Genomic DNA, 18,463 nt, shown 5'->3' on the forward strand with positions numbered 1-18,463 from the left:
GTTTTTTTTTCTTTTTTCTTTTAGCAGTGGGAGGAAAACAGGAGGTCACATTTGTTGCAAGTGCTGTGGGAGTGCGCTGATACGAGTACGAGGGCTTTGTGTCAGGAGACATTTTGTGGCAGGCAGGACAGAAACCTAGTGCTGTGACAAGGGCTTTTCTCTTTTTTAAAAGGCTTTGCGACCCCGATGACCCACCGAGTTGAAATGGAGGCCACTACCGACTCTCGTGCCCCTGATTGCGGAAAAACCGTCTCTGACAGCAACTATTTAATTATTGGGAAAAAACAAAAAAACAAAAGAAAAAATGCAAAAAACAAAGGGGAATATCTAATTTTTAGAAAGTGTAAAACTAGTGTTTATGTAAGTGTGGTGTCTGTGTCAGGAGTGTCAGTCGCGGCTGCTCAGACAACACAACTGACCAAAACCCTGAGGCGGTCAGTGTGTCTTCAGTGTGGATACAATCTAATGATTCCTCCTTTTTCATGGCATTTCCTCCCCCATTGTGTAGGGCTATGTACTGTCGGGGGCCTGGGAGGAGATCTCATTGAGCGGTCTCTGCACTTAAACACACACACATACACACATCTTCATGTACCCTATTCACACATGACCATGGACTTGATGCATTTAAATGGCCTATCTAGTGGAGCACTGATATTATGCGGCACTTACAGCAGTTTGTAGATAAAGCTGATGACATTATATTCATATTAATGGTTTTTATTAGCCTCCTTTGATGTTCAGATTGTTGATAAAATGGTGATTTGATTGGTCTTTGAGAGAAGACACTAAACTGTGACAGTAGGACGCTTGCAGAGCAAAGATTGCAGAGCTTCCATTCCGTGCATGTTAGTGCTGCAACGATTAGTTTATTAACCAATTGATGACCAATTAATTATTTGTCACTCATTAAGCAAAAACCCCAAGCATTTTCGGGTTCCAGCTTCTCCAATGTTATAATTTTCTGCTTTTATGTGTTTCGAATCACTGTAAACGAATATCTTTGAGGGTTACCTGGGTTTTGGGTTGTTGGTCATATAAAAACAAACAATTTGAAGATGTCACCTTGGGCTCTGGGAGCTTGTGCTGGGCCTTTTTGACTATTTTTGGCACTGGATTAATTGATTAGCGTGAAAATAATTGCTGAATTAACTGCTAATGAAAAGCACCATTAGTTGCAGCTCTAGTCCATGTCAATCACGTAGAAGGAATCAGATTGAGAGCCATTTGACCTACAGACAGGTGACAAATTAAAGTTGAAAATTAAAACAGGAATAAATGAGCCGATAAACATGACCATTGCAGATGCTTCTATAGAAGAATACTGCATGATACAGTTAAGCAATTAATATCCTTTCATGTTCTGTGACATGTATAAAAATGCTGAGCATGCCCATGAACCACCATTTTGGATCAATATGACAAGATGGAAACATATAAGTGTGTTTATTCTATTATGAAACACTTCTTTCTTAATAGGAGCAGTCTCTTGTACGAGGACAATACCTCTAAATGCACAGCTTCGTTGAAACGTTTGAAGTAAGAAATCACTATGAATCAAATGCTATAGCAACTGTGTATTTACCCATCACCCATCTAACTCCATAACATCCAAAAAATGAGATGTGTGTGCCAGAATATAAAGCGTAATAGCACCATATTGAGATGATAGTGTAAAAAGTGATTTAAGTTTCACACAGATGGCCCCAATTTGTTTCCCCCAGGTTCTGAAAAATGCAGGAACAGCAGAAACATAGCGAAGGTGCAGAAATCGCATTTGTTTGGGAAAATGACCACACTACGCTTTTATGCTTGATGATCTCCAAAAAACAATCACACAGAGTAAAAAAAAAAAAAAAAAAATCTCAGACTAGTTGTTAAATACACATTAACAGATTTTATTCCACTTCAGCGTTGCTGGGACGCGCTCCTTTCTTTGGAGAGAGAGGATATATCCCTGCTCTAATCAATTCAGGTAGGGCAGCATTATCTGCGTAGCTGTCAGCAGAGCCGCACTGCACAATAACTCAAGGAGGGCATTTGAGAAGTGTGTAAGTTTGATCCTGTGCCAGGGTGATGAATAGCTGTTTTTTCTCTTTTGTTGCCTATCAGCACTTTTATTCCGCAGTTAATCCGCCAGGCCACGCGCACTTCCCCCACTGTAATTTTTCACCTTGCTGTGTGATTGTTTTTTTTTGTATTTGTGTGTGTGTGTGTGTGTGTGTGTGTGTGTTTATGTCTCTTGCTGTCAATGGAAAGGCTCTTGCTCTCATTCAAACACAAACACCTGAATCTGACCTGCCCTGCTGGCATTGGAGGCTGATTTAAAGGTGTGTGTGTGTGTGTGTGTGTGTGTGTGTGTGTGTGTGTGTGTGTGTGTGTGTGTGTGTGTGTGTGTGTGTGTGAGAGATTGACATCTCAGGAAAAGTTAGTGAGGAGAGGGAGCCATATATACCATGTCAGAAGGCCCCGGTGGGGGGAGATGCTTGTTACCGGGGTGTGTCAGGTGTTAAAAGGATTGTCATGTTGCTGCAGATAATGCAGCTTAGACACTTGATTTACTACTACGATTGAGCTGAGGCTTTCTGCTTCTCCCGCTGAGAACACACTGAGCTGGTTAAATCTGAAAACGCATCTTTTTCTGTGTTTTCCTTCCATCCTCACTAAGTTGGCATTTTTCACGTCCAGAAACATCTAGCAGAGGGGATCATTTTAAAATCACCGGCCTCATGTTTCACTGAGAATGGGAAAAGATGAGCTTTTGGAAAATAACATAACCGTGCTTTAGACACTCAGAAAATTGCCATTTGGTTGACCTGGTCCAATCTGAGCAGGATTTTGGTGGTTGTTATGAGCCACAATCTATCGCAATTTTAAACTCGTTAGTTTTCTGACTACAGAAGGAGAAAAATATGTAAGTGAGAACAAAAAAATTGTCAGTTTGGCTGGACACAAAGTATATAAATGTAGCCATTTTCCAGTTGTTCGCGTGTTTTAGTGTGGACCGAGAACTTTACAAAAATGACCTGAAAAGGCTAGCATTGACCTACAAATACTAAAGGGCATTTTCGGATTCAGCCAGCTCAGTGTAGTTGTAGTGTGAGTGACCGAATTTTGTTATGTCCCAGGAAACATTCGGTGGTTTGAATTAGATCTCTTGCAGGAGACAGGCTACAGCTTGACTGCACAAACAAATGATTAATGAGGTGGAAGTGGAATGACCTGAAATACTGTACGCAGCGTTACACCCCAACAGAACCTCCCCACCTCTTCCTCTTCCTTCTCCTCTTCTTGCGTCTCAGACCAGCTCTGATTAGAGAGCTGGGTGTCCTTGTGGTCATATTTTAATACATGCCTGAGCACTTTGAGCCCCTCCTCAGCATTGCACTTGCCATGTCTCTTCGTGGTGGAGGGGCAAGCCATCCTCCAGAGAGCTGTTCTACATACGGCGGACAAGGAGCACAGCTTCACACAAAAGCCTGCTGAGACTCCACACCATTTATCTCTCAGCTGCAAGGTTGGGCCAGGACTAATTGACTGAGCTGTGTGTGTGTGTGTGTGTGTGTGTGTGTGTGTGTGTGTGTGTGTGTGTGTGTGTGTGTGTGTGTGTGTGTGTGTGTGTGTGTGTGTGTGTGTGTGTGTGTGTGTCAGTCCTGGTTCCTTGAAGCATGGTGCATTAGTACAGCCTGATATGATAGGATGTGGTGAAGAAAGAGAGAATGAGATAGGGAGGCCAACCTTTTATTGTGAGCCCATCAGAGGGGCCTTGGATAAAAATCTCTCCTGTAAAGTCAGTTATTGGCTCCGGCTCTCCAAAATGTGTCAAGTTAAGCCGTGCCCAGGGAGCAGACAAACCACATTGCTGATGCACAGGAAAACTGTGCACTATGTTTGAACAACTCCATCAAGTATGGCAGGTCAAAATTGAACCAGGATGATAATCTGTAAACTGTGAATGATGTTTTACCGCTGACAGTTTGGTAATAATTTTACCATTTGCCTTCATCTTTTCTTTCAAATTAGTATGCCGTGTTCCCAGACCTTAGCAGTTAACTTGATAATGTTAACTTGCAATGTTATTATACCAATAGATGGCCAAAACTACGAAAATTAGACAAAGTAGAATTATCTTAAGTATTCCTGGCTGTGAGAATCCTCGTCCTTGTGTGTTGAAGCGCAGCCCTCTTGCTCTTTCTCTGTGTTCCTCTCCACTCTGCTCTGGACTTTATCAACACATTGTTTGACTTGGCCCCCTCCCAATGTAAGCCCAGCACTGAGCATGGTACAGCACGGAGTTGGCTGTCTCACCGTCCACAGGGAGAGGGCTGAGGGATGTATATTTGTATCATTGTGTCTGTGTGTGTGTGTATGCGTATGTGTGTGTGTTTGTGTGTGTGTTTGTGTTTGTGTTTGTGTGTCTGTGTTTGTGTTTTTTCGTGGGCCCGTTCTGGGGGGAGTGGAAGCACCTCATTCTCCTGGACCAGGAAGCTGTGAATCACGCTGGCTCTTCCTGGAAGGACCCAGAGGGAGCCGAGCCGAGCCTGCTGGACTCAGGCATGCTGCCTGAGTCGGAGCCGGGACTCTTGCTTGACACCAAGCTGGTGGCGAGGGGAGCTCTTACCTTACCCTCACAAGGCAGGCCACGCCTTCCCTCTCCTCACCAGGTTGGCATGCTGCAGGCATTTTTCCTCTAGTGGGAAGCGTTTTCAGCTTTGGTTTCAGCTGTGCCTTGCACTGATAACCTCAGTCTGTGAAACTTTGAGAAACAAGATTTTATTGATCGGATGTAAATAGCACATGGTGGGCTACAGTAGCTTGGATTTCAAGCACTGCCCTGTTTGTATGTTTCAAGACTAAATTTTCATTACTGATGCCACCAGTTCAGCAATTCTGCAGTTTTAAGGCATTCAGTTTGGCATGCTTACCAAGCTAAATATAATTGTGTCAAGCTGTCACCTGCCTACGCTGTCACAGAACTCGTTTAGTTCATGGAAATCACACTCTCCCCTGCCTAAGGTGCTGAGAATATGGGCATGTAAGTTGATATTAATAGTAGAGCTGGGTTGGTGCTGCAGGGTGTCCACACCTTCCTGTTTTCTCTTTCTTTGTTTTGGCCCTGTGCTGACAGATTTACCTCTGGAGGAACTCCAGAATCTGAAAGGGAAAAATGGCCTCCATTGTTCAAATGGGGCTCTAGTGGAAAGAAAACATAGACTTTTTTTGAAGAAAATAACAAGGGGGTAATAATGGATTGCAATATCAATAGTATAAACAACCTTGTCACTGAGACGTGTGTTTGTTATTTCTTAAGGAAATTGAGAGGATAGAGGTTATTTTTTCCATTGAAGTCTGCTTCTTTGGGTGAAAGTGTACAGTCTTGGTGAGAAGTTTTACTTGCTTTGAGAAGGTTTCTCCTTTCTGTGTCCCTAAAGAGGCCTGCTGAGCTCTGGCTTTTGATAGGAATCAGCTGTAAGAGGGATGGATATTGCTGTGCTTTTTCCTGCTGCACACTGTCAGATAACTTTAACAGTTGTCTCTCCTCACAATTTTCCTGTCAAACTCCACCGGGAAATTAAGTCAGGAGAGGCAACTGCTGAAGTTATCCAACTATATCTTAAAGCAACTGCTTTGTGTTCTTGCAGTCATGGCAAGGATTATCACATAACTCATATTGAGACATTACATTGAAATTCAAAGAGGTTGTAGCATCAGCTGGGAAAGATAAATACAGACTCCAGAGCTGCCGTGCATTTGACAACTCATGGAAAGATTTCATCTAAAGCTTCCCTGAATGAAATATAATATGGCAGCTTACTAAAAATAACTATTTAGATAACCTTAATCTTTCTAAATGTCCATCAAATACGGATAAAAAATTCCAGCCTCTGACTGCCTGTGCGTGAACTAAAAGACTCAACATGTCATCAGTCAGCACAAAAAGTAAAGCACTGTTTTTCCAAAAAGATGCAAAACTGTCCAAATGTTTTTGGAGTTAATTCCGTCTGATGATTGATAAAATCCCTGTGGTTTCAATAAGGGTTTCAGTATTTATTCTTGACACATACTTAAAATGTGGTTAGATTGGCTATATAAGATTGTAGTGCAGTATAAGGAATTATGGTTGCATAATACATTTCAAACATATCTAAATCAAAAGGCTCCCCATCTAATCCTACCTCATTTTAATCTTCAGAACTTTAAACTACAAATCATATTATTGTAGTGTTATGTTGAAAAGCACGGCAGCTGTTTTTTCATCATAATTACTAGGCAAATCTTGAAATTAACTTAGAAATTAGAAAGTGCTCAGAGTGCTTACATTTGTCAAGCCTGAACAAGTCTTCTACAATTGTCTTTATATTAGAAAATCTCACAGGTTTGTAATATATATCTGGATCTGCATTGAAATAAACATAGTGATAAACTCTTGTGGGTTACATGTGCCAGATTCGTTCATTATTTCACTGACGTGAGTGCTGTAGCTGATAAGAAAAAAACGTTTCTTAACAAAACAATCTTGTATAAAAAAAAAAAAAACACAAAAACAAAACATGGATATTCACCAATAATTAATCACTAGTTGGTTGCTCTGCAGCCAAAACTTGTGCCAAATTTCACTCACTCACGTTACATATTGACATAAATTGCAAACTAACAAACAGACAAACAAATGGGACCAAAAATAAAACCACCTTGGGTCGCAGTTATTATCATAAATCAAAAGCAATATAGTAAACATTTAAAAACGGCAAGTGCTATTGTTATTCTAATCTCATGTTTGCCATACGTGCAGACATTTTTTGCTACAAACTGCATTTCAAAGTGTTAATATTCAATGCCTGCTATTAAATAAAGAAAATGCTCAGCATCCTACTTTTTGTCGTCTGTGTTGCGTTCTGGCATCCAATCACACCTAACCTCAGAAAAAAGACCTGTTGTTGAAATTAAAGTAAAATTCATTTATGATTGAACACTTTGACCCCGTGTGTGTCAGCTGCAAAAAGGTCTGCAGATACCGTAGGGTCAGTCTGCTTTAATAAGTCACGGAAAACTCTCTCTTAATATCTCTCGGCATTGATGTTTTTTTCTTACCTGAGGATAGGGAACAGTCAGGTAAGAAATAAGACCTAGTCGATTGAAAACATGTTGATTATGGATTTTCTAGATTTATCTATCACTCGAAGGTTTCATTGAGGATATCTAGGCCTACATTAAGCTAATCCCTTCAGTATTGGGAGTCAACTTATGCATGTGGAAATCTATCGCTGTTAGATATCACCCCTTCCCTGTGAAGCATTAGAACAAGAGTCTCCCCTTCAGCAGTGAGCCCGAGGCTTCCCTAGCACTTCTTTGCATCCTTAGAAAGTAGTAGTCTTAGTAGAGCAGACCCCAAGGCTTAATGTCAGCAAATTAATTATGGATTCACCCAATTAGTTCACAAACTACACTGTGTTTGAGGGAAAATGATCATTCCCCCAAATGACTTGTCTATTCAGTCTTTGCCCCAGTGTGCATTGTGCCTCATTCAGAACCGTGTGTGTGTGTGTGTGTGTTTGTGCTTGTCTGCATGTGTGAAGCGACACACAGCAGGCCGGTAGCCTGACCTTTTTAATTATTCAATCTCTCAAACTCACCCACAGACGCTCTCTTAGCTGCTCTCCCTTTCGGTCTCCAGTTTGGCTCCCTAACAGTCTCGCTCCTGTCCAAACATATTTCTGTCTGTCTTAAACAAAAGGAAACATCTTCTCTACTCTGTTTTTAAGGCTCCTCCAAATCCCACTGATCCTTGTCAACACATGAAGTGTTTCTGTAACCAGGACTTCACCTTAACTTTTTGATGCACTCTTCCTTTGGACAAGCAAATTTACCTTTCACTTGTCCAGGAACAGAGTCACTTGTCTGGGTAAAAATGACAATAATTTACTTTTTTCATTTTGTTTGAATTCAGATGTGAAAAAGTTGAACACGGTATTTATGGACAAAATTCCGCACACACAAGGGCCCAGTTGTGTAGATGATATTCATGGAAGAATACGCAGTAAGAGTGTGTGCACCTAACATGTACTTCAGACTAGGCGTACAAACGGATTTCAAGTAATAGCTGCAGGTGAAATAATGAGGTGGACATGAAATATGAAGTGAGAGATGTAACCTTGTAGTAAAATATTGTTTGTTTAGGTTGTTTGCCAATTTTACGGATTGTGTTATTATTTTGCAGTCTACACGGCATCCTGTAAAATGTCACTCAGAGGCACATTTATAAACTTAACTTTAAATTATTAATGAGTGATGAATTTTATTGTTCTTTTTATTTACCGTTGAGCCATTACTTCCTTGTTAATGATCGTTTCATTTGATCCTTAATTGCAAAGCACTTTGTAAAGTCTGGCTCAATATGAGCTCTATAGATTAATCACTGATCATTGTTCTGATGTTTAATAATGATGATAGAGATATTACTGATTTACAGGTACATGTGATGAATTAGTGGTACAGGCCTCATAAATAGCCACAGCCGTGCGTGCCGGTGGCATGTATGAGCGTTTCTACATACATTTATGGATAATTGTGGGAGTGGAAATGAAGCTCGGGCACTAGCGCCCGTTTCCACAATGATTTATTATTTTGTCCGAGAGTATTTTCGACACCAGCGACATGACAGATTCGCTGTGTTTAGGTAATGCCGAACTTGGCTTGCAAGCTAGCTCTCCTCCCCCTCCAGTTAGCTATGTTTGAGGCTTAGCTAATCTCGGAAATTATTTTTGGGTCAATGTGACTGATTCAGTGAGAGCAGGTCACAATCCTGTAGGTTGGTGTTTAGCTGACGTTAGTGTAATAATATATAGTGAAGTTTATAGTGAAGTATATAGTGTTACAGTGAATTACACGGTTGCTAACGCTAGCTAGCTAATGTTAGTTACTTGTCACCCCGGCAGACGCTGCAGAACATTACCCCTTCCTCATAGCACACCTAGTCATATTCATCTCTCCAGCTTTTCACAAATATTCGTTCTCTGTTTGGCTCTTACTTTGCGTTTTTAATGTTTCTTCTTCTTGGCGCTTTCCCTGGCACTTGGCCGCGCTGCGTGGTCTGAAGGAGCGTCGCCGCCATTGTTCTTCTGAGGTAAAATGTTTTGAACTGCGAGCGGTTTCCGAATGCTTCGATCGACTCCTGATCGGTCAGTCAAGGCAGTATGAGTTGGACGTATCGTGGGGAAAAAATGCATTAGTTTAAAAAAGGTATTCTGAATGTAACAGTGAGTCGTTTAACTAAATAGCCGAGTAATGACTGGAAATTTCTCTTCCTGTTGCCCTACAAAGAATCTCAAAGCTATTCAATGTACAGCCATGTGAAATTGAGAGAGTCCCGGTTACGTTGTTTGACATGGTTTTAGCACTAACTGAGACCACTCCTTTGTGATTATTTGTGGCTATCTGTTGCGCTGCATTCAAATCCCCCACTGACTGACTGCCCTTCCCCCATCTCCGTGGACAGTACTTGGACAGTGATCTCTGTGTGTTGCTGACATTGAGGAGAGTTTGTGGAGTGTGATTGCGCTCGCAGTGGAGCCGTCCTTGGGAGACAGAGCCGGCCGTCACTGATATGGATTCGTACATTTAATGTCTCAGCCCCCGCAAGCAAATGTTTCTCTTTCAATGAGCTGTGGCCCCACAGGCAGGGAGTTTTATCGATCATCTGACTTTTAATGCCTCTTAAATATTAAGATTCATGTATATGACCTTTGCGTTTGGATTGAGAGTGCAAAATCCCTGCCTAAATACCCTTTCAGGCCCTGCTGGCTTTGTTTCAGTTTTTTCAGTTTTTCACTTTTGCCCGGTTTCATCTGTTTTTTTATGCAGGCAGGGAGGTCATGCTTGGCTGTGTTTTAGAAAGTCATGGAAGAAGTTTTTTTTCTTTTTTTCTAAGTTGTGGGAGCGCTCTCTGCTTGTGGCTGGCTGGGGAAATGGGTGCAACAGAAAAGGAGGGGAAGAGAAAAGGGGATAAGAATCGGTGAAGGTTTGGCCACTGTGTGGGTCTCGTTAGCCTCTGTGAGTGCTCTTTTTCTCTACTTCCCTCCCTCTCTGTCATTCTGACTCTTTATGTCACACACACATGCACGCACAGCCCTGGAAGAGGACCCGGGGATTGATGACTCTGTGTGACAGACCTCAGAGGCAACAGCATTACAGAGAGATGGACAGATGAAAAGGAAGGAGGAGGGACGGAGAGAAAACTGAAATTAATCAAGTAATAGGGTGAGGCCTTCCAGCAGCCCGCTAACATACTGGAGCCACACTGCTGCCTTGTTAGAGAGGCACCCAGGAAGTGACCTGTTTTTGCGTGGTTTCCCCTTTCTGACTGAAGAAAACACTGTAGATACGGATATTTCCTATGAAAAAGCAGTCAGAGGTACTCTGACTGGTGTTTTCTTCTAAACAAACCAAAGTTGTCTTTACATTCAGTGTTTCTCACCAAAACATGTGTATCCCTAAGTTTTAACAAATGTGCTGAATGCGTTTCCTTTCTCATAAAACATTTGCAAACATTTCCTCAAAGAGGATTTTTAACTGTTTTAAATTGCTTAACGCTGCATTTAACACTTATTTTCAAGATCCCTTATTTTAATGATGCTGATAATTTTCTTGATTGATCGCTTGGCTTTCTTCTTTGTTGGACCAACACTTCATCTGATAAACTGGAACCATCAAATCTTTTGCATTTTTGCTTTAGAAAATACTTAAATGATTAACTGATTAACAAAAAACAGTGGCGGATTCATTTTCTGTCAGTCGACTAATAGATTGTTCAGCTAATTCTTGCAGCTCTAACATTGTGCAGTTTCTTTGTACATTACTGCCACCGAGCCAAAACAACTCCACAAAGTACCTTTTAAAGTCTAAGCAACTAAATTTGCAGTCTAATGAAGTATTTTGACTTGAAAAAAAATTAATCATCTGAATTATCTTATCACAGAGCCCTGTTAATAATGTTAGATTGTACACAGGACCATTTATAAAACTGAGATTGTAAATGTCAGACATTGCACATTAGGAGCAAAGGCTTCTTTGCTAAAGTTTTTGTTCTGTTGTTCAACAAGAGAGAAATCCAGTGGTGAAACGACAGAGATGTTATCTGAGACTATTTTAAGCTAAATTTCTGGCCTGCTCAAGATTAACAAGCCTCGATAACGCCCTGGCATGACCGTTTTTTCTCAGAGCTTGAATGCTTGTCTGGACATCTAAATTTGCTCGTAGTTTGAGTACTGCGCACTCTGCTTTTCACCAAAAAGTTGAGTGTGTATACAGCCACCTGTCACTGAAAGCAAAATGTCCCAGAATGCTTTTTGAAAAACCCAAAGAAAGGCCCCTTTTGGAGTTGTCAAAAAGCATTCTGGGAAATATATGAAATCCTTAACTGAAGCGAAAATAAACAGGACAGGCTGAGAGAAAAATGACCTAATAGCAGCTGATGTCCAACAGACAACCAATACCCCTCAGGCATATTTACAAGTGTCTGGTGACATATTTATGAGGTGCTGCAAACCGCTCAGTGTTTTTTCCAGCGGGTATGGGTCTGTATGGTCCCATACGTATAGACATGTCGGAAAATGTCACATTTCACAACCACCCACACCGGCCCGGAGCTCAAGTCCTGACCAGCCAATTCTGAAGAATTACACTGATGGCATCCACACCCCCCTGATTTCTCACAGATAATGATGGAGGTTGCTTTTTTTTTTTTTCCTTGAACTCTTTACCTTCTTATTTTCCTTCCCTTTTCCTTCTTCTATATTCTGACTACAAAGGACTGATGAAGACTTCAAGTAATGACTTTGCCCTGATGCTTTCTGGCTTTCCTGTCTCAGCACTTTCTGAGGGGAGAGGTGCTTCTGGCTCCGGTCCTAGACAAGCACGATGTGGTATTTGCAACATTTAATCTGTGTTGTGTTGCAATCATTTTACTCTAATTCACTAAGATGCTGATCCACGCTGTGCTCTTTATGTACTGCCAGTGAAGAACTGCATACTCCTCTGTTTTCTCTCTAACAAAGATGCATTTGTGCAAATAATTGCCTGCATGTCTGTCAGTGTTACTGAATTGAATGCTTTGTGGAGTAACATTTTCAGCCTGCTCAAATTTCTGAACTTCTCTAAAACCGATGTATTCTCCAAATGCCAGTATGATTACAACTGCCAGTCCAGATCATGGTCAAAATAAGGCTTATTGAGGTTCAGAGTTAGAGGAGTTGAAGCTGTGCAGTTTCACTTTTTTGCATTAGGAATAATCTTTCGAAGTTGGATAAGTCTGAGCTCGGAGGAGAAATAAAGACGAGAGGAAGTGACACTATATTGTATAGAGGTGTAACGGAGATAGTGTGCTGCTCTCTGAGTAGATTTTAACTACCCTCTGTTGGCCTGAATGTGTCATTACACGACAGTCTGTCAACCTTGAGGTGAAGCCTATCAACTCACGAGTTTCTTTTTGTCAGATGGTAAATCTCCCCCCACAAGCTCTAACAGCTTCTTTTGAATTTCCTTAGATCAGTGTTTGTCACACGAATAAGTATTTATGTGCTTTCTTTGTTAAGAATGGCTTTGAGGGCAAAAAAAGTAAAAAGTAGTTTGCCATTTGTCTAAGTCAAGATACCTCAAATGTCACAGCGATCAATAAGGAATGTGACGAGTGTCAAGTTACTGTAGATGGAGCTTCCGATGAGTGTCTGAAATAAAACACACCTCAAACAGGATAAAATTGAGCTTTTAGAGCATGGAAGCTCTGTCACTTTTTAGAGCAAATAGGGCACTCTGTCACCAACAGTATCAGAGTAAGTGTGTGTGTGTGTGTGTGTGTGTGTGTGTGTGTGTGTGTGTGTGTGTGTGTGTGTGTGTGTGTGTGTGTGTGTGTGTGTGTGTGTGTGTGTGTGTGTGTGTGTGTGTGTGTGTGTGATTCACTGATTTTCTGTATCTATCGCCTGCAGCTTCCCAGGCTCTTTGTGAGCAAGAGGCTGAGTGACTTTGTAGTCAAGGATTCTTTAATGCCTTCTCGAGTCACAGAGTTTTTTTGCACTTGTACATCAATAATGTGTGCATGTATAGTGTGTGTGTGTGTGTGTGTGTGTGTGTGTGTGTTTGTGTGTGTTTCGTCAGTGTTGTGTTTAAACCAGGTTTTTCTTTGTTTGTGCCTTTCTTTCAGGTGTATGTGCCGAGGCGGTATGCCCCGGGGAATAGTGCTGACAGTGCACTAGGAGTCTGAACCTTGTCAGTATTTGTGGCTGAGGAGGAGAGGTACCCTGCCGTGCCAAGCTGAGCCGTGCCATCCTGTGCCGTGCTGTGTTTGACGCCATGTCCCTGACTGACAAACACAAAGTGAAGAGGCAGCGGCTGGACCGGATCTGTGAAGGTAAAGTTATGTGTATGTGTCTGTCCTTAACTTTTTACCTTGCACAGTAGGACTTGCACTTTCACAAAAAACACTGTATTTCCTAATGGCTTTTTTTTTAAATACATACAACTAAGGCTCCAGAGTTGATCACATCATATTTACAGTCACGATTTTGGATTTCACAGTAAATTAAACTTAATCTGGGTGTGATATTGACGCTTTGTGCTTGGAGCTCCAGTGCATCAAGTCAAGAGCTCTCTTACTGGTAAATTATCTGATAAACTGTAGGATTATTATTATTATGAATAGAAGCAGTAATTTGTTGTTGGTATGAAGACAGATGTTAAGGTTTGTACAGTTGCAGATGTCCAGAAGCAGTAAACGTATTCTGTTTCCAAAGATTGAGAAATAATTTAGCTACTTAATCAAGTTCTCAGTATTGAGTATAAGAATTTTGATTATCATTTTATCCACAATTTATTTAGAAATGATTAGGTAATTTGCATGAAAAAAAAGATATATATATTTTTGGTGAAAACTGCACCACACTAGGTTAAAAAGAAAAAAATATGTACCTCTAGATCTACAAAAGAAATCCTCACTATACTTGTTTTTTTATTTCCCTCACTGACACTGCCTCACAGCTATACATCCCCTAGCCAAGCATCCTTATTGTTATTAGCACAACCCTAGGACCTATTGGTGATCAATACCCATTGATTGCTATAATTTTCTCCTAGCACACAGCACATGTCAGATACTAAAGTAACCAGTGGATAAATGTTGACCTTAGCAGCAAACAGTCATCTGGCGGATGTAAATGAGATTACCGCTTTACTCTGGCCTCTATGTGAGCTGCTGTTTATTTGTGTAGGAGTGTCTGTTATGTGACTTATGGTCATAGAGAATCTCTAAACATCTGAACCCAAGTTAGATTACCGCAGGGGACTGAATGGTTTCTTATCCTGTCATGGCTGTTTGGAAGTAGCCAATTTTACACCATGAACTGTAGTGATTATTAGCCTTTAGGTTATGGATTAGAGAGTGGTGGTGTTGTATTGAAGGGCCTGAACACAGAGTAGGAGCCCCCTGCTGTGCACATAGCTGCAAAGTTGGCCCAGGCAACAAGGAATATGAGTCTTTGTGTGGGTGTATAAACTGTGTCTGAAGCCTTGTGGATGTGCATTTTTAAACCCACTTGTTTGACTTTGCCCAGCGTGTGTGTGTGTGTGTGCATGTGTGTTTGTGTGTGTCTGTCAGACTGTGTCCTGAGGTAAAATCATCTCCTCTCTGCTGTCTGGGTCCCCGAGAGGCTTGTTAAGCCGCTGGGCCCTCCTGGAGCCAGCACAGGGAGAGACAGACATGACTGCAGTGCTGGAAAATGAAGCTAGACGCACCATTACCCCCAGCATATTTGTTTTGCAGCATTATGTAAGCACCTCAGCGTTGTGCGCATGAATTGAAGGACATACAGATAGGTACATAAGTATTTGGACAGTGACACAATTTTTGTAATTTTTGACTCTGTACACCACCATGGTGGTGAAACAAAGCCATCAGGATGTAATTGAAGTGCAGACTTTCCGCTTTAATTCAGAGGGTTTAACACAAACATTGTATTAAACATTTAGAAATTATAGCCATTTTTATACATAGTCCCTCCATTTTTAGAGGCTCAAAAGCAATTAGACAAACCAACATAATTGAAAAATTTAAGAATTATTTTTAATACTTGGATGACAATTGTTTGCAGTCAGTGACAGCCTGAAATCAGGAACCCATGGACATCACCAAATGCTGTGTTTGCTTCCTTGAGATGCTCTGCCAGGCCTTTACTGCAGCCGCCTTCAGTTGCTGCTTGTTTGTGGGTCTTTCTCCCCTCAGTTTTCTCTTCAGTAAGAGAAAACCCCGCTCAATTGGGTCGAGGTCATGTGACTGACTTGGCCATTGAAGAATATTCCATTTCTTTGCCTTGAGAAGCTCTCAGGTTGCCTTCGCAGTATGTTTTGGGTCATTATCCATCTGTACTGTGAAGCAGCGTCCTATCAGTTTTGCAGCATTTGCCTGAATCTGAGCAGATAGTATAGCCCTATTCTATTAGCAGTCACATCATCAATAAACACCAGTGACCCAGTTCCATTGGCAGCCATACATGCCCATGCCATAACACTGCCTCCACCATGTTTGACAGATGATGTAGTATACTGTGGATCATGAGCCGTTCCTTTCCTTCTCCAAACTCTTCTTTCCCCATCATTCTGGTACAAGTTCATCTTGGTTCCATCTGTCCAAAGAATCTTGTTCCAGACCAGGGCAGGCTTTTTTAGATGTTTTCTGGCAGAGTCTAATCTGGACTTTCTGTTCTTGAGTGTTACCAGTGGTTTGCACCTTGTGGTAAACCCTCTGTATTTACATTCATGAAGGCGTCTCTTGTTTGTAGACTTTGACAATGATACGCCTACCTCCTCGTGACTGTTGTTGACCTGGCTAGATGTTGTGAAGGGTTTTTCTTCAGCAAGGAAAGAATTCTGCGATCATCCACTTTAGTTGTCTTCAGTGGTCTTCCAGGCCTTTTGTTGTCGGTTAGCTTGCCAGTGCATTCCTTCTTTTTAAGATTATAACAAATTATTGATTTGGCTACTCCTAAAGTTTCTGCCATTTGTCTGATAGGTTTGTTTTGTTCTTTCAGCCTAATGATGGCCTCCTTCATTTGCATCGACACCTCTTTGACCGCATATTGAAAGTTCCCACGAACAGTTACCAAATGCAAATTCAACACTTGGTATCACCTCCAGACCTTTGATATGAAAATGAAGGACTATGTATAAAAATTGCTGTAATTCCTAAATGGATGTTTCAGTAATTATTTTAATTTGCATAATTCATTAGTTTTGTTTTGCCTAGAATTCAGCGTCAGGAAAAATTTGGGAAATACGCTTATTCTCTTTCTTGCCGAATGTTGAATGACAAGATCGATACCACCCTCTTGTCTGTACACTAAATTTGAGGCTACCACCAGCATCTGGTTAGCTTAGCTTAGCACAAAGACTGGAAACAGGGGGAAACTGCTAGCCTGGCAAATGCTTTACACATAGAGTACGGATATGTGAGTGGTATCAATCTTCTCATTTAAGTCTGAGCAAGGATGCAAATAAGCATATTCCCCAAAATGTCAAGCCTTTCCTTCAAAGGATTCATTTTACCAGTTAATAATTTCTTAGTCATTTGGAGAGCAGAATTTTGTAAAATAATAACATGACAAGATTGTATCAGGTTGATGGGACTGCACTGAAAGTCAAACAATACTATTAAATAATTGCTCAGCCCTACAGGCGAGTCATAAAAATAGTCATATTTCAAAGCACAGGTGGATCGTTCATTGGTGGAAATCCTTCCTGATTAATGTGTCGGTCCACATCCAGCTGTTGCATCTGTGTGAATCAGACATCTGAAGTAGTTAGTCATTCCTGAGGGAATAACAGTTAGTCTGTTCTGCTGGGCATGAGCTCAAAGCCCAAAGGAGACGCACGGAGCAACGGTAACAGGTGTCGCTGTGATGCATGCAGAGCTACTTCATGGTGAGCGTACCTGTCGATGTTCCTTCTCAAGCATGCACGCACGCACGCACGCACGCACGCACGCACGCACGCACGCAAGCAAGCAAGCTCTCCAGATGGCCATCATACAGGATCAGTGAATCAGTCCTCTGGCGGCCATTGTGAGGGCGTAAAGAAAAAAAAAAACAGCTTGTGATTTGTGATTTGTTCATGAGCCAATGACCAGGCAAAGTTGTCCCACCGATTGCATGTAGCGACGTGATAAGACTGCCGTGGTGATTGTCTCCGCGTAAGGAGAGAACACACATGAGGAGGGGCTTCTGCTTTTTGTTTCACGCGCAGGTAAATTCGTCACAGGGCCTATTTGGCTACTGTTGGGAGTAACTCATCTTAGTCCAGGTTCATACTTCATCCAGGCCCGCAGTTGGCAAAAAGATACAGACCAGCTGAAGCCGTGATTCGTGCTGTCTATCCTCAATCTCTTTCAAGCGGAAATCTGGAGCGTTCTCCTTCAAAAACGTCTGCTGATACCACACTCTCTCTGTACCGTCCAAAGGAGCCTTCGCCTTTGTTTCTATTGTTTTCCCGACACTAAAAAACAACACTTTTCATCCAAGACAGTTTCCAATGCCATGTAAAGTACAAGTTGTATTTTTTTTTAATTTTTATGTTATACCATTGCCCAAGTTGTTCATTCTTTGCTGTTTTACATTGGCGCTTATGCCAGAGGGATCAGAAATGCAGTATCTAAGGTAACCCGGTGGCTAGATGACAAGGCTGATTAAGCCATTAAAGTCCTTGATATGTATTTAGCATAATCTGGCCTGTCTGCAAATAAGAAGGCAGGGAGCTGTTTGCGACTGTTTTTATCAAAAGCTGCTAGTTAGCTCAATCAAAGCAGCTGCTGGGAAGCATCAGCTTTAATTCAGCATTATGAGGAATAGAGAGGAGCTTTCTCTCTCCCTCTTTCTCTCATTCTGCCTCTCTCTCAGGGGTGAAGAGATTCATTTCTGTCATATGAAGAGATGAGGAGTGATCTGTCCTGGCCCATGTTCCTCCGAGCCTCAGGTCCTTCCATGTTCTCAGCTTAATCTGAGCTGAACCAATGTTTATCATTCTGCGGCAACTGGGCTATGTGGCTGGGAGGGAGGACAGTTCTGCTCCTGATCTGTTTTATTTATTTATTTATTTATTTTGCTAAGATTGTTGTTTTGCTTGTAGACTGCAATAGTGTTTTCCCTCTGGGTTAGATTAGAGCCGCTCTAATCTAGTCAGATAATGTTTTAATCAACATCTACATTTTATTCATGTCATGTTACATGATGGCACTTTATGGTTGCGTAATTAGGAATATAATTTATCCATATTAGTTGGGGAAAAAAACACAAAGTAGCTCAACAGAAATTGTTCTTATTAGTGTTTATTATATTTGTTTATAACCAATATATGTGCTTATGTTGTGTAAACGTTTGACTGAATCTTGCATGGAGTTGCAGCAATTGAGGATATGATCTCATATTGA

The 18,463-nt window shown here is 41.4% G+C and overlaps 1 protein-coding gene across 4 annotated transcripts in view; it reads left to right on the forward strand.

Annotated features, from left to right (window-relative positions):
• The window catches only part of ctbp2l (C-terminal binding protein 2, like), a 92,223-nt gene that overhangs the window by 25,708 nt on the left and 48,052 nt on the right, over positions 1–18,463 (forward strand). For 2 of the 4 annotated variants that reach the window (XM_040135989.1, XM_040135992.1), the window contains exon 2: positions 13,196–13,402. In XM_040135989.1, coding sequence (XP_039991923.1) covers positions 13,345–13,402 — 58 coding nt within the window. In that variant the 5' untranslated portion in view covers positions 13,196–13,344. Of the gene's footprint in view, positions 1–4,414; positions 4,665–11,807; positions 11,922–13,195; positions 13,403–18,463 lie in introns of those variants that run through there. The other 2 variants (XM_040135991.1, XM_040135990.1) reach the window with 2 other exon arrangements.

The sequence above is a fragment of the Xiphias gladius genome, chromosome 9 (genome assembly GCF_016859285.1).
Source record: "Xiphias gladius isolate SHS-SW01 ecotype Sanya breed wild chromosome 9, ASM1685928v1, whole genome shotgun sequence".
Lineage (NCBI taxonomy): Eukaryota > Metazoa > Chordata > Actinopteri > Istiophoriformes > Xiphiidae > Xiphias > Xiphias gladius.